Source organism: Anopheles bellator, chromosome 2 (assembly GCF_943735745.2).
Source record: "Anopheles bellator chromosome 2, idAnoBellAS_SP24_06.2, whole genome shotgun sequence".
NCBI classification, from domain to species: Eukaryota; Metazoa; Arthropoda; class Insecta; order Diptera; family Culicidae; genus Anopheles; species Anopheles bellator.
Window position 1 is genome coordinate 33,717,571 of NC_071286.1, and position 24,789 is coordinate 33,742,359.

Consider the following 24,789-nt stretch of genomic DNA (forward strand, 5'->3'; position numbering starts at 1 on the left):
TCGGCATTTCTGTTTCCGATACTCCGTGCACCGCCAGTGAATAATGTTTGCTGTGCCATTAATGCTGGCTTTGGTAAAACTGAAATGTTTATAGACTAAATTTCCTCGTTGGTTATATCCATACGGCTCATCTGATCTCATCAGCTCCTGCTGCCCTTTTGTCAGTTTCGTCTGCTGTTCTGATTGGTGGACGTAAACTAAAACAATGGAGAACATACGTTAGTATAACGATTTCACTACGACATTACATGTGAGTTGCAGAAAATTTGTTTCATAGCAAAGAATATATACACTATACCAATACCAATATTATAGCAATTCGGAGTATACCAATTCGTTAAATGCTGTATTTATATAGCTTTATAATTAAAATAAACGTGTTCACTTCATTCAGTACTAACGTAGAGGAGTTTCCTGTTATCCGTGTATATTTTTCAGCTAACTGACTCGCTAGCGTCAGTTTTGTATTTTTTTGCTACTGTAGCCACTCTTCTTTTATGTTGCAGCGAACGTTTTCGCTCATCTAGAAGATAGCGCAGAACTCCACTTCTTCGACGATCCATCTTCGCCGGATGATTGTGAACATCATTGACGACCCGTATCTTTTTCTGGACACGATCGGTTTGTGCGCGTGCCGCGCACCTGTTTGATAGAAACAGTTTTTCTCCTTTAATTGACTGTTAACCATGAATTGGTAAGAATAAACAACAAAACAACACCTACCCCAAAGGTTTGTACTGAACACAGCGAAATGTTGTTATAGCGCCTAGTATGCGATCTCTCGAGTACCTATAATTGTTGATACATAACTGTAAACTGCCGCGTGCAGTAACTATGTATTCTACTTTGTAGGATGATCCTGTAAAGTATATTGTGAATTGTTAGTAAGTTTGAGAACCTTTAATTTTATTCAATTAAACATATTTAAAATAATGAACCTATTCAATAGATGAATTTAGAATCACGAATTAGATTGGATATTGGTAGTAGTGATAAAGTTTGAAAAAAAAAACAAAACCGCTATCCGTTAACGCCTGTAAATGTTTTATTCTTTTCGTTGTGAACCTCGTATGCGTAAACTTCCTCTTGGACGGCGTTGATATACTATGTCATGGTTGTGATACGGACGAACCACCAGAAATCGACGAGCATCACCGATTTTAAATGCATGTCGTTCAACGATACGCGCTTTACAGCTGTAAAAATGAGTTGAGGCAAAAAAGGGAATAACAAGTAATTTCTTGCCACAATGTGGTGGGAGACCCATGGGGGTTGCTGCCTCATATTCTGATCTTTGCTTACCGGTAAACTTTTGTTTGTGTACAACGCCAGCTGGAAGAGTTTCTGCGTGTTTTTTCCTTTTCGAACGTGTACCCATCCAACATCAGGTGAACATTGCCCCTTACATTTAGAGTGAAAGAAACTGCAAGAAACATGCATAAGGAGAAACTGTTAAAAAACGGTTTGATAAAATATTTCATCGTATGCAAAAACGGGAAGCAATTTCAATTTCCATCTGTTCTTCCTTCGTCGGTAGTGTTGATTTATTGAAGCATTTGGAAATAACATGGAACAATGATAATGATAAGTGTTACTTCATCTTCTGACTCGCGATCGATTGCAGCTTAGAGCGAAGATTTTCGCGAGCACATTTCATTTCTTCGAAAACTGATTTGTCACGAACGTTAACTGGCGACAACTGTATGAGATTGTTGTGATTGTGCATGAAGGATCGATCAATAATTTCCCGATCACTACGGGATGTTATGACGAATGCTTTACACCTGTAAACAGTAAATGAAGCGTTCTGATTAGATTTGATCTTTGTCGGTTCGTTGCATTAAGTCACCTTGATTTGTCTCGCTGCGAACACTTCCACAGGACTTGATCTTCGCATTGACGTTGCCGATCGAATAGTTGTCCATTAAGCATAAGCTGCATCGCACCGTTCTTGCTTAAAACAAAACCGGGTGCTGAATGTTCTGCAAAGGAATAGTTTTTAGGGAATGGTCGCAACAAAATGCAATTTATACATCCTACATCATAAACAAAAAAGGAAATGTACACCTTTTTCAAATAAAACGACCATTTCATCAACTCGAAAAATTAAATGACTTCGAATTCTTCGTAACGAAAAGTAATGAGCATGTTCTGGTGTATATCTTGGTACTTTAATATTCAAAGGTTTTAAAAGTATCTTGTGAGACGACGTCTGCTCCCTTGCCGCCGCATGGAATTTTCTTTTGATCGCTCATCCAAAAGCTTTCGTCGAACACCGGCTTTGCGTCTCCTTGTGATCAGCTCGTGATTATGTTCCCCGCGCAAAATGAACGTGTTTGTCTCTCGATAGGTTGTTGCAGAAGCTGTACATCTACCAATTCAAAAAATTGAACAATATAATCATTATCGTGAATGATAAATTAAAATATTCCATACCTTAAAGGTTTCGCCTGACAGCATTTCCAATAGATTGCGTTTGGTCGCTCCACTTGCTTCGCATAAGGGAAATCATTAATAACCAATTGAATTGTGCCACGATTGGTCGTTTTGTACGAAATAACGTTCGTGCCTACAATAAAAAAAACCTCGTGAGTTGCAGTAAATATTTTTACAACACTGATGGGAGTAGTTTCAGTAGTTCAATAAATGACTGTTGGTGTGTGCTTTGGATAATTTATTTTCTTTTGACAAACACTTTATCTTTCGTACGAGGCTTGATTTTAGAAAGTTCCTTCTCTCGTTTGAGATCTCTGATGAGTTTCGCTCGCATTCCCGGTTTCCGCCGCTCAGTTATGATCGAGTGATTATGCGCTCCCCTGAGTACGACATTTTGAAACGTATTATCAGGCGTAGCGTAACACGTTGAGGCCCTAGCTATACAACTGAAGGCACAATCATTAATAAAAAAAAAACAATTATTAATAAATTATAAAAAATAAGTATAAAAATGTTATGGGAGTTGGGAAAGGGATTGCAATATAATTACTTACTTCAAAACCTTAGCCTGCGTGCAGGACCAAAATGAGTTTCGTTTGCGTGTTTTATCCTTGGTGAAACGATATCCCTGAACACACAACTGTATGGCACCGCGCTTGGAGTAGACAAACTTTACATCTTTGTGTGTAGTAAAAACATCTAGACAAGAAAAAAACATTATAAGTCATAGTAAGTAGTAACTTTGCCCAAAGTTAATAAACTAGGAAAAGGAAGATTAGGTAAGATCGTTGCTTGATAAAAGATTTTTAGTCGATGAGCATGTGCGGTATATTGTTGTAAGCGATTCTTTCTTTGTTTTTACATTTATTATGCTTGATCTTCAAAAATATTTTCTTTATACAGCACACGATGCATACGGCGTTTCTCCATCAGTTGCCTTAGTTCTCCCTTTTTCCGACGCTGCTGTATCGGTGGATGGTTATGATCTCCACTGATGGATATGACATCACCGCTTAATCGGTTCGATGTTGCCCTGGCCATGCATCTGCGAAGTGAGTATATTGTGTTCGAATTAATGATGTTTTCCAGAACAGTAGATATAGGTTTGAAATTTTTAGACTAATTTTAGGAATGGGTTGAACCAGCTTAAAAGAACAAACGGGGGCTTATAAATACGAGTAACCACTTACCGTAACGGAAGAGAATGTACACACCGCCAACGAATCGTTCGCTGACGGACACGCTGCCTGCTATAATGTTGACCACCGATCATAAGCTGTTCGTTGCCTTTCGTACTTCTGCCGTATGCAATGTCTAAATCAGTTGGGTAATCTGATGAGAAAGAAACAGACCAATAAGAAGCATTGTCATTAATTGTGTTTACTAATTGAGTTGCAAGACAAACAAATGTACTATCCAGATTATCTTATTCGTTTTTTGACTGGCATTTATTTAACATGAGTTTTTTTTTTATTTTAAAAGAACGGACCGGGCCGTAACTGTGACATGAAGAGTTGCTCGATCTGCTTTTCAACAATGGTGTCGGTAAGGAAACATAACATAAAGTTTAGCAACAATCTGCTTACGGTTTCGGTTGTTTTTTCAACCGTTGTTGTATTATTTGCTTGAGGGAACCACGTTTCCGACGATTCTGGATAGGTGGATGATTATGCTCCGAATGAACAATCTCTATCAAACCTGTCGTTCTTCGCTGCCGATGCCTGGCGGGACAGCTGTGAGGACAAACGCGCACTGAGTTAATATTTGGTCAATTTCAGTTTTTCCCATTGATGCATTTCAATTGCCACTTACCGCAACGCACGAAACTGTATGCAGCGCCAGTAAACGGTTTCCTCGTATATCATGTGTCTCGTGAATGGAAACCCTTCAATACAAAGCTGTGCTCCACCTTTGCTGCTCATGATGTAGGTCGCATTCGACAGTTCTAGGAGATATGAAATGCATTTAGATGTTATTCGATGCTAAACAATATGAATAGATACTTTTCTGCTTCAACACATTAATAATTGGTGTAGCACGCTACTTGATCACATTAAAAAAATTTCATATATTTATCAACTAAAAGGCAAAGCCTAAGACACTTGTGGCATTTTATTATTGTCATACTTTCCAATGTTAGTAATCTAACCTCGTCATTGTTCTTTCGTAAAACGTAACTCGTATTGCAAATTTCAGAAAGCGTTCAGTAATTTAAAATAGAATAAAAGTTAAACCGTGTTTCTACTTTAACGTAACTTTGCCCAGCACGTTCGGGTCCATTCTAGAAGGTTGCTCATGCGTGTGTTCCCCATTTACTACATAAAACAATTTATCATGAATCAGCACTTGGGCACGGCACCCTTCCGAACCTTGCCACGCACAACGATACACTTTATGGTGATTACGGCTATAGCGAAAGACAAAATGGTGACCCTGGTGCTCTACCCCGGCACCACCCTTTCGCGTAGGGACGAGTTTCATTTCCACCGGCGGGCATTTAGTAATTTCCTCAAAATTCAATGTAACAGTTTTCGGGTTTTTTATCATTCTTCTTCGCTGGTTCACATCGGTGGACTTCGAACTTTCCTCGCCGGAGGAGAAGGTTTCGGCAAGCATCTTATGAATGGCTGTAACAAGAAAAAATGAAAGAAACGAAGATGATCGTTAGTGATTGTGCGCCAGCTATCAATATTTTATGAGGGTTGAAGCTCTCCGCCGTTCAAAAGAAAACAAACGAGAAAATGAGTCGTAGTTCGTAAATTTAAGAACAAATCAGACTTTAATTTTTGACTTGAAGGTAGAAGGAATGTGATTATCAGATAGATTATCCGTTATGTTAAACCGTATCGATTGATTGGAAATTTAAAGCAACAAACAACTTAACTATTTCGCAAGCGTGTGTCGAGAAAGCACATCAAGGTTTCGTGTACCGCGACGAAACTTGCTCCTGCAAGCTTTCGTCAATGGTATGCGTGTGCTTGACCATGATAGCGTGTGTCGTGCCACTGCTCACCAGAACCTTAGCGGGACAGTTGAGCCTGCGGAACTCTTCGCAGCGATAGTAACTGACGCCTTTCGCCGCGAAATGGTACACGTAATGATGCCCTTCAAGCAACACTTTTGCCGCACCGAACCGCGAGGCTAGAAAGATGACCGGCGTCCCTGGTGTGGCCAGTATTTCCTTCACGGACAGTTGCTGCCGCGATGTCTTTTTCCCAGCACTGGTTAGGGATACTGCTCTCTTTTTCTTACCATCCTTATTGGAGACGTTAGTAGTGATCAGTCGATATGAACTAATACTGGATACGCCAGGCTTTACCGGATCCGGTAACTCGAATTCAGCAGGATTGTTGCGGTAGTCTGCTTTCATTGTCGTATTAGCAGACGCTGCTAAATTAGATGAGACAAGAAATTAAAAAATAAACAGATGATGAAAGAAACAAAACGAAGAACGTTAGTGCACGAATCTAAAACATGTACTAATAACATTTCATATGTAGGAAGGAGATCTTACGCATAGACCTCCCCGTTGTCGGGTTGAGATTCCAACGAATAACGGTAATCACCGAACTAGATTCGTTTTATCACTTAACGTTACTCTTTTATTTGCATTTGCAGAAGTGTTTGATGCGATCTACTGGTGGCTGTGTACGGACGTAATATTGTACACGTTCGATTCTTTAACAACAATTCTTGCATGACAGTTGCTTTCGGCATGCTTTACGCAACGATAGTGTTTGATACCGTTTTTTGACACGTGGTGTGAAAAGTAGAATCCTTTGTATAATACTTTCATTCCTCCGAGACGGCATGGTACCAACACGGCAGGTTCCGGGGGTTGCTGTAGGACCGGGGTCAAGTCGATCTTTAGCCACTGTGGTTCGCTTTTTCTTGGTTGTTTGCCTCGGGGTCTTTTCTGCGGTACTCCTGCAAGGTTGAGGGAAGAGAGTGTCAGTAAAAGGTAGAGTATAAAAGTTCATTTCGTTTGCTGCAACCACCTCCAAATGATAATCAAAATGATAATCAACTTAATGCATATTTTTTCATATGTTATTCATTTTTTTCTGTTATATTTTTGCACCGTTGTTCGTTTCTTCATAATTACATGACATCTGTTCTAGACGCTCCTCAATTATAGTAAGTCACGGTGCGTTCCGCCATATACTTTTTCCCATGAATATGTACTGGATTTGTTAAGTGGACACGGTATCGACCGTCAGCTTGAAGGGTCGTTACTACGCGCGCATTACACCGTATGTTGTTCAGTCGCACACGGCACGCCCAATAGGTTCTGTTAGCAAACTGATTGTTTCGGCAATAGGTATAACCTTCGAGCAGTAACAATTTGTTCCCGCGCTGGCCCATTGCGTAAGGTAGCTGCTTGTAAACCATTTCATACGTAGTACGATTCGCTTCCAGTGTGGATTTAAAAGCACGCATATCTGTTACGAACGAGATGGATTTTCGAAACATTAGTATGTAAAGTATCAGATACATAATTGGGAGCAATCTGTTGAACAATGTTCTAATATGGTTTTATCCTCATCTCAGTAACACATTTTTATAAAGGCGTTAGGAATTTGTTTTATTCCATAAGTAATTCAATTCATTGAAAAAGTAGTATTAAGAAACACTTTCCCTTCCATACTTTCGAGTAACCTTAGTTAGCAGTCTGATCGACTGGGTGGGTATGAACAGTGTTTCGAGCTATTATCGTTTTGATACGGCCATCCGTTATTAATCGTGCTGTACACCTTCGGCTACGTTGCTTCGAGCAGGTCCAGTAACGTCGATCCTTTATATACTTTGCACAGAAGAAGGTAAAATTTTTATACAAAATTTTCAAAGATCCCCTCTGTCCCGTAACAAAAGAGTACGGTAAAAGTTCAATCTGCGCATCCGGATTTCCTTGAAGAAGAAATAAAATTTTTAGTTAGTTCGAGTTTTAGCTACCCTGCATAACGTAGAAAAGCATTTTGCATATACAAAAGATGAGTTGATATAATACGGCCCACCCCGTTTATCAAACATTTAAAAAAGATTAATTGTTGAAGAATGTAAAATTTGGCATGAATCAAAATTGATTTATTTCTCTTGCTTCTATTGTTTACTTCGGAAGCATAAAGCTTCTACTAGTAACCACAAATTTAGCTATACAAATAATGATCGGGTTTGGTAATTAAATTAAACGAACCTGTCTTTGAGGGGGATTGTTTTCATTTCATCTTAAACGGTATTTCCCGACACAATCGAAAAAAACTTACCCTGTGGTCAGGCTGTATCTGTTAGTGCGATGCTAGGTTACGGTATGCTACGAGTCGTAAGTTTCTCTTCGTTTTTTTTATAACCATCGACATCGACATTAATTTACGGCAAACGGATTAAATGTAACATTCGAATCAAAAGGCTTATTCGAAAATTTCAATACAATACAATATATGTTCTATTCTGAAGTGTCCGTTCTTGCGTTGATATATTCGTTTGAAAAGCATAACATTCAAACTTTTATTCTAATCTATTGTGTCAACCTTTTCACAGTTACAAGTTGCAGCATTTATGTAAGCATGGGCAATAGAAAGCCACCGTTCTGTGGTAAGTGAATAAACACGAAATTACGATTGTGTTTCGGTTGGTGGATGATTGTGATGCTGATTTTTTAAAATCATTCCAGACGATCCGTCTAGCGTTATAATGCGTGCACGACACTTGATCGTGCGATTTCGTGAACATAGCCAGTAGGTTTTGTTCCTGGCGCAATTGTTGCGAAAAAATGCATATCCACCCATTACCAGCTTCGGCCGACCTTTGCTACCTGTCTCCATTCGCAGATCTTGCGGGAATACGTGTTTTATTTCACCATCATCTTCGTTGCTATTATCTTCGTTTTTTGCTGTCATCTTTGTACAGAGTCTTTCGATCTTCTTTCTCAGCATTTCAGTATTGATACCTAAAAAGGAAACATAATTCGGTCATTAAAAATGGTAAATTGTGTCGAGTCTTTCGTTGAATTTTAAATGAGGCAAAAAAACAAGTTTTACAGTTCATACGATCACACGTATCAATATGATGGATAACTACATATGGATAACATCGCTATAAAATTATGTTTATTGTTGTCGCATTTTTCGGAACAATTCACGAAATACATAATTATGCAACCCCGCAAATTATGAAGATCATTTTGGTCGACGAGATCGTATGGGCCAATGCATCATCATCATCCAACGGTTTCTCACACAAGAAACGAATATTTATCATAGTGTTTTGATTTCGTATATTTTTCGTTTTATCTCTTTTTCCTGCAGAATGTTACCTAAAAAGAAAAAAATGATTAGTTCAAAATATTAAACTTTTCACATTATGTGATAGTAAAGCACAGCGTTCTGTCTTATTCGACAAATGTGGTGACATATAAATTTGGTATCTGCATAAGAAGTCTGAGTGTGCATTTATTAACCAATCAATTCACCACACGATGTATATTTCAAAACGTATGACAATAAACATGTTCGCCTTTGTGCAAACAAACATCCGTCATCTCATCATCAAAACTAATTTTTAACTTTAAACATATCCCACTTTTCCGATTTGGGAATGGCCACTGGTATCAAATGTCGCTCGTAGAACTCATCCATATCCGCAACGATTGGACTCACTTTCGACATATCGGAAAACTCATCCGGGTGACTGTGGCATTTGTGTGTGAACTTAATAACCGAGCTGTCCCTATGCGTTACGATTTTACAACGACACTTTTTCGACTTGTATGCTGAACAAGACCAATAGGCACGGTGGCTGTCGCCCTTTGTACGGAAGAAAGAGTTATTGTTAACGACCAGCTTCGGTTTGCCACGCTGACCCGCCGTGAACAACCATCCGTCTAGGTTAATAACGCCTGCCGATCGAGCTCTTTTTCCTGTGAAATATACATAAGACCATTGGTTGCGAGAGAAAACAAAACAGAAAAAAAGGATTAGAAAATAATTCATATTATCAAAGAGTCTAATTTTAGCTGAATATTATGAAAAAAAGTACACCACATCTTTGAAAATGATTTATTCTATTACAAAAATTCATATAAACTTTTACGGTCATTGATCTAATCATAAACACGAAGCAATCATCATTAAGTACACTGACGTGTGGTCTATCATCAGAAACAAGAGTGTACATCTACAACGAAATTGGAAGCATATCTGTATTATTATACTATCTTTTTATGTACCACTATACCATGTTTTACCCTTTAATTACGCTTTCTAATACGTCTGGGAACAACTCCTTCGTGGTTGTGAACGGGGTTGGTTACTCTGAATGTCCGGTTGTCGTCGAAAACTGTGATACGACTGCGACAGTTGTTTTGCTTCGTTCGATCGCAGACCCAATAGGTTGAACCTAAAATCTTCTTACTGCGACAGTAGTAGAATCCTTTGTAACAAATTTTTTTCACTGTTTTATGTTTCAGTGACAAATTAACGAACTCTATCTTTTCGATCGGTCCTTTGTCTATTTCTGAACTTCCTGGATCCATAGCGTATTTAAATGTGCTGGACAAAGGATCTCGACCGCGAGCCGCGGAAGGGTTCCCTGAAGCAGGCCAAGATCCCTCGTCGGTTGTAGCCAGATAAGAACATCCTGAAATGGAAAAAAGGAACATTAGGAAACATGGAATTACACCGGACATTCCGCAGACTCGTCTGATCAATCAGTAACTTAATGTTGATAAACACAGTAGTGGACAAATTATTACATAAACACAATATTTAGTGATTTCTGACAGAACGATTTTACTTACAACTATTACCACAAACGGAAGAAAATGGAAATTTTTTTTTAACAAAACAATTGCCAACACATCATGTTGAACGCAGAAACCGAAAAAGACGAACGCTAGGGATTATTGGAACGATTCGTTCTGGTGCGATTTGATCGCTGCTTGGTTTGTTGAATAGTATAGTAGTTCAGACTACTCATCATCATTGTGGGTGAATGAGTGTGGGTTGATTTGGTCAGCTTAACGTACTCCCGTCCATCGCGCTTAACCGTAATTGCCTTTGCTTTGCATCTTTGTTGACGGTGAAATGAACAGCGCCAATTGATTGTGCCATGAAATTCACCATTCCGTATGTAGCAGTACCCATCGATGATGAGTAGCGGTTTTCCTCTCTGCGTCGATCCGAATTGTGCCAGTTCTAGAGTGAGACCTTTGCCTACAAATGAACCAAATTAAGAAATAATCAGATTGAATCTTTAGTGTAGTGCAGTAATTCAGTTCAGGCTTCAGTTTCTGGTTAGTAGTGAACTTCATCCGGACGCTAGTTACTGAGGGTTCTGGACACTTTATTAAACTTCCTTCAACGGATTCTAATTTGTTTAATAATAGCACATCGATCGATCTGTTAGACATGGTAACGGCGGCGATGATGAATTCTGTACAGAAGACTCCGAGAATTTCAACACTTTCGTCTGTCTTCCCCCTATAACCTACTCAGGGCTTCAAGCTTGAGTTTTCGTTTCCGTTTGCCAGATTTCATCTCCCGTGCATGAGTGTGTTCGTTATTAGACACTTTAACGTACTCGCATCCATCGATGATCTTCGTTAGTGCTCGAGCTTTGCAGCGAAGCCGTTGATAAAAGCGGCATTTCCAATTAACACGACTGCCATTGTCAGCGGTTTTATTTTTACTAAAATAATATCCATCGTACACCAGACACTGTGTTCCACGGGAGGTAAACTCAAAAAATGCACGCTCGTTGAAAGTCGCCTTGAGATCTGAAACATGCCGAACAGATGAATAACACATTTAATATAGTGCATTTTTAGAGAACAACACCCAACAACCGTCTGGCAAAGATCATCTAATCAGAAGGGCAAAAGTATTTCATTTTGCGATGAAATAGGAAACACCACTTTATGTATTATTATTATTATTCATCAAAAATCCGTAATTTTTTTTTGTGTCTCACAAAAATCGCAGAAAATAGCCATAAATACAAGCATCTTACGCCAGTGCAATGCAACTGGCCGGGTTGCTGGACATCTAAGCTAATGGTGGGTCTTTTTTTATTTTTGTCGAAAGTTTGTACTCTTCCCTCGGGTGATAGTGTGCAATGTTCGTCACTTTCATATGAATTACACCGGCGATATCTTTCGTAACAGCACGGGCACGGCATCGATAACGGGTGAATAGTGAACACTTCCAGTTGCACGTTTTAACTGACTGCCGGTCTCTGGTGAAAGCATGCCCATCGTAAAGCAATTTCATTTGGCCACGACGTGTCTTCCCGAACACGGCCGGCACGTAAATACCTAGAAAGAAAACAAATAATGATCTCTTAGTACTATGATAAACTGATTAAACAAGCAATGGGAGAGTGTCCGTGGACCATTTTTTTTTAATGTTACAAATCACTTTTTTATGACCAAGTCAATTTATCGGGTTTAAAGCAGGAAACACATCTCATCTGCATTTAAGAATACATAATAGCGTCAAGTCTGTTTGCGAATAGAAAAGTATGCATCGACTCGAACGATGATTAGCATATCCATTTATTAATATTATTGTTTTCATCCGTAATTTAGCTCCGTAATTTGGACGTAAGATGGGCAAACCGCTCATGTGAATGAATGTTACACGTGATTCGCATAACTTCCTCGCCATTGTCTATTCTGGTCACGGCACGCGCCTTGCACCGATACTTGGCATGGAGTGAACACTTCCAATTGGAAATTCTACCCTTTTGTTTTTCCCGAACATAACCGTGGCCTTCGTACAGCAGCATTTGGTGACCACGCCTAGTGGTGCCGAAGACTGCTTCGAAAAGCTTACCTAAAAAGCATTGATGAAATAAAACAAAAGCATTAGAAAACACATTGTTAAAAATGGAAAAATAAAAAGTCATGACAAAGTCCAATGGTTACTAAAGTTCGTTTTCAGTTTTCTCCTTTGGTTTTTTCATATCAAGAGTTCGAGTTTATCTTTATTTTGTTTGCGTTGGTTACTACCATTAACATAGGGCTTATCATGTCCTATCGTACTTTATTTTACGCGGCCACTACTACCTGCTAGAAGATTTTCTCGTAAACTTGCTCAGGATAGTTTGGTCCTGGAGAAACATTTGTTCTCACGCGTCTATTGTTAGCCAAAAGTCGGCCACTCTTGTTGCCTCCAGTTACTTTGCTTCCCATTCAACAGCGACATTGGATAGCTAGTCGAATCAGAGGAAATGGGGGAGCCGCGCATTCGACACGTTCTACTGGCATTAGGAACAGTACGTACTTTAACTTAGTTTAACAGGGCGTGAAACATGTTCTAACTTGTACTGGTGGGGTAATGCATTTTGCGATAATCATTTATAGAATGACAATGGGGTAAATTTGAAGGGCGCACCAACGTTACACCGCGCACCTCCTTTGTAATGGCGCGGGCGCGACATTTACGTCGCCTAAACAGTGCACATCGCCAGTTGGTAGAATCAGGGAAGTCTCGATCTTTAACATATTCGTAGCCTTTGAAGATAAGCTTTTTTGCACCTCGCTGCGACAATCCGAATGTTGCTATCTCGATCTGTTTGGTTACTTTAAAAGGTTTAGTTACTTCCATTGGCACGGCTCCCAGCGCTGCGTACGACCTGTACATAGCATCAGCTTCTGGAAGAAAAGTGAGATGCGAAATAATGTTAGTGTGATGAATAAAAAGATAATTATATCATTGATCCTTTACTAACATTAACGCTGCAGCAGGTAGCGTGAAATAGAAGTGATTCCAAGGAACGCTTTAAAAATATAGTTCCATGGTTTATGTTTTATTGAAAATCGCGAAATTAAAACACATTCATCAATACAGCTTATTTCAAGTCATAGTTAAGCATATGTTGTGATTTGATCCAAAAATAACCATTGATACAAAATACGGAACCGAGCTATTTGCTTATGATTTAAATCGGTTTGTGCTCGTCTGTGCCCATCTTATCATGGGTGTTGCAGGGACGTGATTGACCATCTTCCGGTGCGTGGCTGTGTGAACTTCCCGCGAGGCGTACCAAATATTCATTAGTAACATCCTTAGACGTGACACAAGATGCACGACAGCCATATTTCACATAGCGTGCACAACGCCAGAATATGTTTTTTGTACTTTCTCTGTTTTGCACAAATTTGTAACCACCAATGTTTAACATCGTGCGTCCGCGTTGCGTGTTGGTAAATTCTATCTGTGTCTTCTTCACATTCATCCATAAGTTCGAAGGAAGCTTATCTAAAAGTATAATTAAAAACCACAAAATGGTACAAAATATTATTTCTGCTAGTGATAGTAAAAAATAATATACAATGATTATCATCACTCAATAACAATGTAGTAGATATTTAAAAAATACGATACAATAAACATGTTTATTTATGAAAACACGACTGACGCTATGAATTTGATAGAAGCTCCATGCGGATTTCTCAGAACCTTTTGTCCTCTTGCTTAATCGTTTTCATCGTGTTTGTTTGTTGTTTTTTAGGAGCATCCTCATACTTAAGGATAATTTCGGAAAGGCGCTTATAGTCGGCACGCCCGAAGCGTTTAGCTATGTGATTATGAGCTGTTCCTTGAAACACCTGGCTACCAACCATGTGCAAACGGCCATGGCACTTGATTTTGGTGGTATAGTAAATGCACCGCCAATACTCCTTGTTGTGTATTTTCTTTTCTTTGACGTAGTAGAATCCTTCATAAGCAAGCTGCATTTTGCCCTTTTGACTTTTTGTGTACGTTATGTTACTGTTGTGTTCCACTTGACCTGTTTCTCTCTTGGTACCTGTTTTGGCAAACGAAAAATAGAAGCATAATTCGATTAGTATTGTTTTTGTGCATTATCGCGTCCAAGCAATTATGAAATCAAGTAAAAATGGAACCAAACCAAAATCCTTAACTCAGGATTGCCGGTCAATGGTTGCAGCAGTACGATCACAGTTCAACATGTTCGATTTTGTTATTTTATTATCATTTTAACTTGGATTTGTTATCCTGTGCTTTTTGAACTTACAATAAATTTCTTTCTTAACTAACATGTTGATGTTCAATTTCTAAAAATCTTAAACAGTTCCATCCGTGAATATCCATTAAGATAACCGAATTTGGAGCCACTCTGAAAAGATTAAAGATCAATCTATTGTTCGATACACAAACGTACACGCCCGCCGCCCGTATAAAACATGTAAAATAAAATAAATTGCATTTCATTTAATTACACATATTATCCTAACACACCTTCTGCATCTTGACTACCACGGAATCTGTCTTAGAGTTCTGTGACAAACTACGTCAAAATATTCAAAAACTATATTCACAAACTGCGTTTGTCTGGAAGTTCGGTTTGTTTCGTTTGAGCGGTGCGTGTATGTGCTGCTTTTCTCGGTGAATGACGAAGCGTTCCGGATTCTTAAATTGTAGTATCCTTGCCGGGCACTTCAGCTTATCCGTGGCCATCGCCGAACACCGCCATACAATGCGTTTATTGTTCTCGGACATGAATAGATACTTCATACCATTTATGATGATGGCCGGCCGGCCCCGCGACGACTTCGTGAAGTAAATGTCTGCTTCATTGGGAAAGGTGGGCCGTAGGTTTGCAGTGTTATTAGCGGGTGACAGTTTGAAGGCAATCCGACGAAGAAGGCGAAAATAAACCGAAAACAGAAAAAACATGTTAAATTAGTAAAGATTTAAGCAATTCCAATTGCAATGCTGCCGTGGTCTTAAATATATAAGAAAAACAACAAAACCAAATTTATAATAATTTCATCTAATAACTAAACTTCTGCTCACGGCAGAGATTTTTTAATTCAATCAATTTTCTTTCATAGTATTCTTCCTATCTCAATTTCTATTTTGCGCTCTGCCTGTCTCGACTTCATTTCATTACTCTTAATTTTGTTTATTTTTACATTCCTACTCGAAACCTATTCCCCCAGCTCCTGTATGGACACGATCTAGTCGTAATGGTCTAACACCGGTAGCGACGGGGGCGGTGGCCGAGTTGGTGACAGCTGTACGGACGAGCAGGTTAGGTGGCGCTCACTGACGAGAGTTTCTTGAGCTGTGCCCGAAGTGGACATTCGGCCATTACGTGCCTTTTCTCGTCCTCTAGTGCTACTAACACCAGTACCACCAAGAATAGTAGAAGTCGTCGTAGATTTGGTTGTGGTATCGTGATTATGACAGTGCCTAAGACTAATCTGTAAAGTTTGTTCCTCTATTACAGCAATACAAGGGCAGCGACACTTGTAGTACTGGCTGCACTTCCAATACTGTTTGTTGATCCGTTGTCGGTTTCGAAAAAACGTCACGCCGTTCACGACTAGCAGCCGACGACCACTTCGTTGCGATTGTTTGTAGGTGTACTCGGGAAGTTGTGTACGGTATTGATGCCAAACGGTATTCACATATGACGTGGAGCTGCCTGAAATGCACAACCGAAACCAGATGAAAAAATAATATGTTAGTGTTTAAGCCATTCTGTTTTTGCATATTTTTTTTCCACCAGTAAGTAAATGCTTACTAGCTGAAAGAACTAGAAAAATTAGAATATTCAAACGCATAAAATCGTACGGAAACATAATTTATTAGCCTATCTGAGGGCCAGTTCTGTTGGTTACGTTTGAAGTTCTACGAATCGATCGACAGTCTATGATTGTGTGTATTTTTCACCGTGCAGTGGTTCGGATCCGACATGTCGGTAATTGCCCGTGCCTTACATTGCGTATGCCATTTTGAACATTTCCAGTAAGTTTTGCCGGCATAAACATTGTTCTTTATGTAACGATGGCCGTCATAAATTAGAACATTATTACCACGGCCGACGGCATACTGCAGTTTACCATAACTTAATTCCTTTAATTCGTGTTGCTGAAGTTGCTGACTTTTCCGTAACTGCGGTTGCTTCCGTTTTTGCTTCGGCTTCTTTTGGTGGCTCGGATACTGCTGGTTCTGATATTGTTCACAAACGTCTACGAAAGTCAGTAATTGCGTCTGCTCAATTTTCATTCCTTTGGTGTCTAATCGTGTTAGGTGACTCATTTCCTCGAATAGTTTTCCTGCAGAGCGTAGTACAATAGAAATTGCAATAACAAAATAGAATTATTAGTTAAAATGTTTGTACAGGCAATTAATATAAAGTCCTAAACTAAAAGAACGATGTGCAAATAGACAACGGCTAGGTTTTATTTTTATTTCATCTCATCGTTTTGTTCTTAGCCAAAAGTGAAGGTTTTAATCAACTTCTTCTGGCGTTCAGTCTGTTTTCGATCCCTTTTCCCTTTTCGACCAATCTTTGTTTGTTACGGATTCCCGACCGGTTAACATATTAGCGTTAGGGTTTCGCTTCCGCCGGATTGTTGCTGCAGTACCATGGTTATGATCTCCAGTGGACTGCAACAGCGTTGGGACAGTGTACGGGCACACTGAAGTTGTCACCACTCGTGCTCGACAGTGGGTGCTTCCCTGTAAAGGCTCAAAGATGTTAGATTCAAAATATCAAACATCTGGACAAAATCGGATAGTTACCTTTTTCGCGCACACCCAATAGATTTTATCGTTACCTTTGCGATTTTTTACGAAACGGAACCCATTCACTAATAGCAGTAAGCACCCACGTTGTCCGACGATGTACGACACTTCACACACCGGAACATGGAACAGAAAACAAAGTAAAAGAATTTCAGTTGATACCTGTTTATATGGTTCAGATTAAAGAGCACAAAGGCAATTCTAGGTTATTTTCGGACACTAAGCATGGAAGGAAAAATTACTATCTTAGAAAAGAATAACAAAACACAATTTGACCCGAATGGATGGACTCGCTTTATTTGGTAATGCCGTTTGGATCGTTAGTGACCTCGTGATACTAGAATGGCGCATGGTTGTGCGAGGGATAACGTACGATTAGGGTCTGTTCACCATTCTTCTGGGAGTAGGTGAGCACGCGCGCCTTGCATCGGTGCAGGGCAGCCCTAGCGCACGACCAATACGTTTTGTTCGTGCACTCTTTGTTTTTGGTAAACGTATAACTGCCGACCTTGAGTTTCCGACTCCCTCGGAATCCCTCGATGTACCGTATTGGTCCTGCAAAGATCGATAAATAAAAATGGAAGCAAAAGTTTGTGCTTTAATATGCGTGGTCGTTGCGTTACATTTGTACAGGCATTAATCACAACTACAAAAAGTGCTGACGACTGGTACAGTGTAAGTACATAGAATACCCTGTACTGTAAAATAGCTTTTTTATTCATCTTTTGTGTAGGGTTGGGTGATCTTTTAGCATCGAAACGGAACTTGCGCTATCATTCAACAAACTCTCTGCTAACCGAGTGATTTCGCTTTCGTTCAAATGCATTTTGTCTGCAGGGCGATTTTTTAGATAATCTGACGTACAATCATCGTTGTGGGCCGCGGTAATCTTAATCTGACCACCTCTTAGCTCTTGCAGGATGATTTCCCCTTGGCAACCGTACTCGATGCAATTCCAATAACTACGGTACGCCCGTCCGGTAGTTTTACGATATATTTTGTCGTGCAACTTTATCAGCTGCTTTCTGGCACTGATCGCGATGAAGATTGCTACAAGAGAAGAAAATGAAAGTACTATAGAAAAGTAGTGTTTAGCGAAGCGAAGCTTCCTTACAATTGAACATTTAAAGATGCGTTTGCACAGATGCACAGAACATTGGAATCGTCCACCTTTATCGTTGCTTGTTCGTTGACACACAACTAGGCGGTAGTAACTGACAAATTCTCGCAATTGCTAAGCATGATTTATTGATTTAAATCTCTGGTCCTGATCAAATTTCGCTTAAGATTGACACCCATTCCGTATAAAAGTCGACCCATTGGTACGTGATTGTGCTCGATGTTGTTGCTGCGAATCGTCTTCTCGTTGGTAACAATCGTTGCTTTACACTTCAAACGGGCCGCCTTCGCACAGCGCCAATACTCACTGGTGGCCGTCTTTATGTTGCGATGATAGATATAGTTTTTATACATGAGCCGCCGCGTACCAGAGATGCTTTCGGTCAGCTCCACATCATCGCGGTTTATCAGAGAGATGTCATATATCTTTTTCCTGTCCGAACTGCGATTATTTGTGACAGACGGTGCTGGGAAAAAGTTAAAATAAAAACAGTTTTAGTTATTAACAATACATGAAAGGAAGAAGACGTCGATCATAAGCGAAGCTACTTTTAAAAAACCTTTGAAATTTTGTTCACTTTTGCACACACAGTTAGAAAAGAAAAGCACACACCGAATTTGTTTTAATATTTGTATGACCAACTTTATCTTTACTATAAAAATTTTTTTTTGTGCATTTTCGCTAAACTACGACGGATTTCGGTGTCGCAAATTGTCCAGCCGATTGCGGATGAAGTTTTGCACCATGTTTTTTGAAACGCTTTGTTTTTGTTGTTGAAAAACGTGAACAACGTGCGCTGGAAGCATAAGAAGGAATCGAGCGATACGTTAATCAATCAGTGGATATTTCCCTGTTTTCGGTATGTGGCTAGGACTACTCACTTATAACAGCATCGAGGATGGTTGCGTCTAACGTGGAGAGAACATCGCCTGTTTGACCAGCCGCTGCCGCTCTTAAGCGAAGCGTTTCCACCCCGAACATCAGCTCGATCAAACGGCTGGTGTAGAGGGCCGGCTTTGAGGTATAAATCGACAGTAAGTCTTTCGTCGCGATATATACGGCACTGCCGGCATGTAGCGGTACCTTTTCGACTTTTTTCCTAGCGCTATCGTTATCCTTGCTAGGTTTTACCTTTTCTGGTGGCTTGTTTTGTACCCTTTGAGAACACTTCCCTTTTTGATGTTGTTTACATTCTGTGGCTTTCGAGTCGGCCGGTTTTGCTGAGCGAGAAAGGGTGTAAAATTGAAAGCATTGTGTTAGAGACGTTTGCTACATTCGTTGACGGTTAATTTCACATTTAATGGCCTTTTTGTATTTAATAAGGGCTGATTTGGATTTTTTCTGCTGTAGGACGATTGAGACGAACAGCTTTTATGCTCTAAAGATTTATTCTGTCAATTTTTGCTATTTAAAGTTGGAGAGAATGCTCTTTTTGGATTTTTTCCCATGCCGTTTGTCTGCCGGCATTAACAGTATATCTGCTGTTGCTGCACTTTGGAGACCCTTTGGAGAGTGTTCGGGCAATTCCGTTGGACGTCGCCTGACGCGTTGCTTTCGCTTCACGATATCACTGTGCGTGTGAAACCGATTAAGTGGCGTGACACGCTGTGCGATCGTGTACACACGTGCCCGACACTTTTGATTCCACCACTGGTTACAGCGCCAGATCTTTTTCGGTTCACCACCCGTCGACAGGACCATTTTTTCGAACACAAACGGTTGTCCGAGGTAAAGCAACTGTTCCTTGCCGCGCATAGTTATCGAGAACACTGCAACGCTCTGCTCTAACAAGTGGTCGGTGGCTTCGCACAGTTTCGTTGATGCAAGCCCTTGAATGGTGAGAACAATGAAGAAAAGAACGAAAGCGTACGTTAGATAACGGTGGCGCGAGTGTCGATGGATACTGGTGCATTGAACACCAGAGCACACTACCGTCAATAATTGGTACTAATGTTTAGGAAATAAATGTTTTATTTCGGTAATTACTTCTCTGGGGAAAAGCATATTTTGATTTGTTAATTTCGTTTTAGTTTTGGTTCTAAGAAGCTGGGTGGTTATGTTGATGTCGGTTAAGCTTCAACGCGCCATCGAGCAATCGTTGAACGAGTCGGGCTTGACACCGGCGATCGTTCTCTTTCCACCGGCACACCCAATTCGTAGTGGTTCGAAAGCTAGCCTCCTTCCGGTACGAGAAACCAAGGAATTGCATGATTTTTCCTCCACTTCCATTATGCACGATTTGAAAACGCTGTTCCGTCAACCATTTGCTCGCTGGTAGATCTTTGAAGGACACTGTAATGAACAAAATTGTAAATGAATAAAAGAAGAACCCAAGTAACAAATCGAAAAGGTGGGATTGTTCGAAAACAGAGAACCAAAATGTAACATTGCACGAATAGTTCCGCTAAAAGCGTGCTTTTATTCCTCTCTTTACTCCGACTAGCACCAGGGACGCATTTTCGTCTGATCATCTTTTCGCTTGTAGCCAACACTCCAGTCCAGTGGGGCATGGTTGTGATACTTTTTACTAAACTTAATACCACCCTCGCCGTCCGTTACACAGCGAGCAGCGCAGCGTCCCGGATAGCCGATGATCGCACTGCGGCTCGTTAGTGGGTTCGCACATACCCAGTTCGTAGTGTTGGAAAAAATTGCCTTCCGCCGATAAACATACCCCCGACAATGTAAATTCATTCCACCTTTACGGTTGTTGATCAGTTGATAACGCACATCGTACGCGAACGAGGAACGGAGGATACCTGAAAATGATAAAATAACATGATTAAATCGGAACGGTCACGGCACCAATGAGCAAAACAAGAACTTTGTAATCTGCTACAAATGCATATTTAATCAACGAACCTAAGTTCTGGAGAATCGTTTTTAACTTCCTTTATTTGTTTCTAGAGGACTGTTATTACTGTTGTTAACATCTTTGTTCTTCCCGTCCTCTGCTCTACAAACAATCTCTTCGGCCCACATGAAACACGTCGTCGTCGTCGTCGTGGGAGGATGGTTATGATGATGTTCTCCAAATCTAATCTTATTATTGCGTTCCGTTGAAACCCGTGCTTTGCAACGTATCCCCATTTGTGGATTGGCGCCCTTGCAACAGACCCAGTTCATCGTGCGATGGTAGCGCTTCTTCTGGACGTACACGTAGCCGCGAAAATGCAGATTCTGCGTTCCGCGTCGATTCCGGGCGAACACTAACGGAGCCGTGTACCAGCGTTTCGGTACCGGCGTGAAATTGTTCAGTGCTGGTGGTCGCTCCGGGATCGACGTATGGTTAAGTTGAATATCTGCAAGCGGAGATGGAAAATCATGAATGATAAGACAATATCTTTTCAACATTTTTTTTTTACAGTCCACAAGATCCCTGTTAAAAAGACCATTAAAATTAAACACATCGTGTGGCGGACGTCCACATTGCACCATTTATTTCAAGTCCGTTTTCTCAAAACATTCAGCACGCGCGTTAGTTTTGAAAAAAACTTAAACAATTAGTTTCCTCGAAACTTTCGGGTTTCGAAAGCATTTGAGCTCGTAAAGCCTGTCGACCACGTTGAATTTTGCTGGTCTCCGGTCCATGCGTGTGTTTATCGTAGGACGATACGGCATGGCCTTTTCGGATGATTAAACGGCTGTGGCATCTGTTCTTGGTACATCTGAGCAGAAAATAAAGATAAAGTAGCAAGTCAGTGTCCCAAAACCTGGGAATGTGAAATTGATGAAAAATAGTGACTGAATTTCACTGTATCCTCTCTCACCGTATGCATCGCCAATAGTTGCCTCGATTCTTTCGGTACAAGTAACCATTCATCACCAGGAGCGGATATCCACGCTGGCTGGAGATGAATTCCATCTTAGAAATAGCTTTAAAAAGGGACAATAAAAGAACAAAAGTTATATATATATATAAACATATAGTTGTTTTGACCATCACATGTGCAAGTTGAAGAATAGTGAAATGATATTTCAACGCTGCTTTTTCAACATACTGACTAAAGTTTATTAAATGTTTTAGTGATTTTTGAGTGAAAGCTCAGCGTTTCTGGCTTACAGTGGCGTCTCACGAAGCTCCTAATTCTCCACTTATTGTATGATCTTTTTCCTTCTTTGGATCTTTCGTGGCAGCTCCTTCCAGGTGGGAAACTTGATTCCCTTAAGATCGAGCATCACAAGTTCGGACTGCGAAATCCGCCGGCGGTCATCAGGGTGGCAGTGGCTCGTTTCCTTACGCACTATGTTACCCTCACAAATGAGGCGCCCGTTGCACTTATTGGTCTTGTACCGTATGCAGAGCCAGTAAGATCGATCGTCACGGGTTCGCTCGCAGCGGTAAATAAACCGATCCTTGGTCAGAAGCGGCGCTCCACGCTGGCTCCGAATGCAGGGGAGGCAATCCCCGTCGACTGCGTCTGATTAATTGAAAAAAGAGGAAGACACAAACATTTTCGTAAGTATGAATCTGAAATGTTAAAGATTACAAATATAACACAACTTTGACATAAAACGTGTTAAAAAAAAGGATTGACACAGTAATGGACACATGTTCGTTTTTTTGATGAGGCATCGCATTTGCATTTGGGAGTGATAAATATTGACTACATAAATACACTTCATGACTGTGGCTCAGAGGTAAATATTATCGAATTAATATTGCGATATATAACAAATTAGATAGTTATCTACCCGTAACTAATCAATATTGCGTTAAGAGGAATGAACTTTGCTCTTTGTTGCTTTGTTGGTTCTATAGATTTTTATGGCATGCAATTGGCTTCGCTCAACAGCAATTGAATGCACAAAGCTCCATTTATCGCCAACACTTTACACTTTACGTACTTCCTACTCCAATACCCACTACAACTCCACCACAGGCAGGGCACACTGTTCGATTTTGGATGTTGTCGTAGCAGAAGCTAAGCTTGCGGGCATCGTTATATCGCCCGGAGCTTCAACAACTTGACTGCGTGTTTTAATTAATGACATTTGTTGCTGCTGCTCTTCTTGATACTGCTTTGTGTTGTGTAGTAGCTCGTGCTCTTCGTTTGGATGATTTCTGCGGATAATCCACTGGATCTTTTCCGTGTGTGGCAGATGATTATGCTGGGCTCCGGTCAACGCACTTAGCTGGCCTTTCTTGATGACACACCGTGCCCTGCATCGTTCTTCCTTGATTTTGCGTGAATAGTTATGGCACCGCCAGTAAGCAATGTCGCCACGCGTACTGTGGCAGTTGTACAAGTAGTCGTTCAGCACCAGACAGGGCGTCGACCAGGGACTCTTGATGAATTTGAGCTCGGGTAGTGTGCTACTTTTGAAGGTTTCGTTACCGCCAGAATCATTTACATGGAGACGGTCTTTTAAAATGCATAAAGAGAACACAGAAAAACAAGATCATTAGTAAGACACTGCATGCAGCATCGCGGGTACTTGTAACGATAGCTAGAAGTAAATAAAAACACCTTGTCAGTAGTGAGATAATAGTAAGGGTTTCAACATTTTTTCGTTTTATTTGCACTTCAAGGAAGCATGTTCAGCATGGGAATACGCTCTTGCCTCTTGCAACATTGCGTCTCTGCTGTATTGTGCATTAGCTATCACTAATTGATTAAGGATCGTTGATGGAGTATTGCGTATAGAGCATCTTGCCATATATCTGTTTAATTTCCTGTGGATGGTTGTGCTCGCCGTACTGTCCTACGAGCCGACCATCGCGCACTCTACAACGAGCATTACATGGCGATGGATCATTCCGACGGTTCGAAAACGTGCAGCGCCAATATGTGGTGTTGGTCGATTTAACGCGTTTGTTCGGGAAATATAAGTATCCTTGGTACAGTAAATGTTTTCTTCCCCAGCTGCTCTTCACAAACAGCAGCTTGTCGCCATCGTACTGATGATAATCCAACACCTCCCCATCATTTCCATCTTCCATCCATTTCATCTTTACAATCCTGCGTTGATCTATTTGATTAAAGAGAACAAACATATCGCAACTATGGACTTCTAGTAGTTTCATTGCAAAAACAATCACGTCTATTAAAGCAGGATTTTGTTTGAAACGTGTGTTGTAACTAACAAATTAATTGTAATTAGCAAATTAAATTCTATTCAACATCACCTCAAATGACTAATGAAAACAATCCAGATGCATTATACCTTGCACTTTCGGAAATACGTTTTTTTAACAAAAGACCTTTTTCCAATGACATGCTTTTATTGTCGGTTTTTTAACTTTTCTTTCAAGGCAAATGCTGCAAGCCATCCAACGGACGAGACGGGCCACCTGCTGGACGCCTTTTGCTTTTAACATCAAATTCTTTGAACGATGGTAAGTCTGGCGCCTCTGCTACACCGGTAGCCGATGGATGATCGTGTCTACCGCGAACACTACGGATGTTGTGATTTTCCGTTGTTATTCGTGAAGGGCACGTTTTCATTCCTGATCGTCGATAGCAACACTCCCAATAACGCAGATTGCACCGTTTCTGATTTAGTGTGTAGGTATGGCCCATATAAATTAGGGACTGTTTGCCATTGTCTTTCTTCACAAATGTAACAGTCGGTTGGCTCGGTATTACAGATTTCATAAAATGGTCGTGTGTAGCTAAAACAAATAATAGAAAAAGGTGTGAAAAATTCAACAGACACCAGAGTTTTCTCTAT

General features: G+C 40.4%; 2 protein-coding genes across 41 annotated transcripts in view; both read right to left on the reverse strand.

The window, feature by feature from the left end:
* The window catches only part of LOC131208752 (modifier of mdg4-like), a 42,218-nt gene that overhangs the window by 8,876 nt on the left and 8,553 nt on the right, over positions 1-24,789 (reverse strand). Inside the window, exons 5-7 of one of the 40 annotated variants that reach the window (XR_009156839.1) lie at positions 17,368-17,549; positions 16,992-17,101; positions 16,801-16,928 (exon numbers count right to left, since the gene is read on the reverse strand). The exons of 7 other annotated variants lie outside the window; for them this stretch is intronic. Coding sequence is in view for 31 of the 33 variants with exons in the window: in XM_058201594.1 (XP_058057577.1) it covers positions 4,678-5,063; positions 5,689-5,826 (524 nt within the window). In the remaining 2 variants the exon portion in view is untranslated. Of the gene's footprint in view, positions 1-419; positions 643-723; positions 860-4,622; positions 5,064-5,320; positions 5,827-5,983; positions 6,364-6,993; positions 7,345-7,492; positions 8,384-8,938; positions 9,353-10,103; positions 10,647-11,013; positions 11,210-11,394; positions 11,747-12,173; positions 12,267-12,430; positions 13,088-13,359; positions 13,695-13,821; positions 14,245-14,588; positions 15,029-15,401; positions 15,889-16,031; positions 16,523-16,664; positions 16,929-16,991; positions 17,102-17,367; positions 17,550-17,599; positions 18,045-18,209; positions 18,581-18,783; positions 18,911-18,995; positions 19,335-20,052; positions 20,407-20,546; positions 20,874-20,976; positions 21,417-21,902; positions 21,991-22,129; positions 22,536-22,962; positions 23,481-23,644; positions 24,088-24,350; positions 24,731-24,789 lie in introns of those variants that run through there. 32 more of the 40 variants (XM_058201612.1, XM_058201596.1, XM_058201594.1 and 29 more) reach the window with 32 other exon arrangements.
* LOC131208755 (uncharacterized) lies at positions 3,647-4,376 on the reverse strand. Its single transcript, XM_058201631.1, has 3 exons — positions 4,249-4,376; positions 4,023-4,169; positions 3,647-3,768 (listed from the first exon to the last, which is right to left on the reverse strand). Exons 1-3 carry the CDS (start codon positions 4,356-4,358, stop codon positions 3,756-3,758), a joined length of 270 nt encoding a protein of 89 aa, XP_058057614.1. The 5' UTR covers positions 4,359-4,376; the 3' UTR covers positions 3,647-3,755.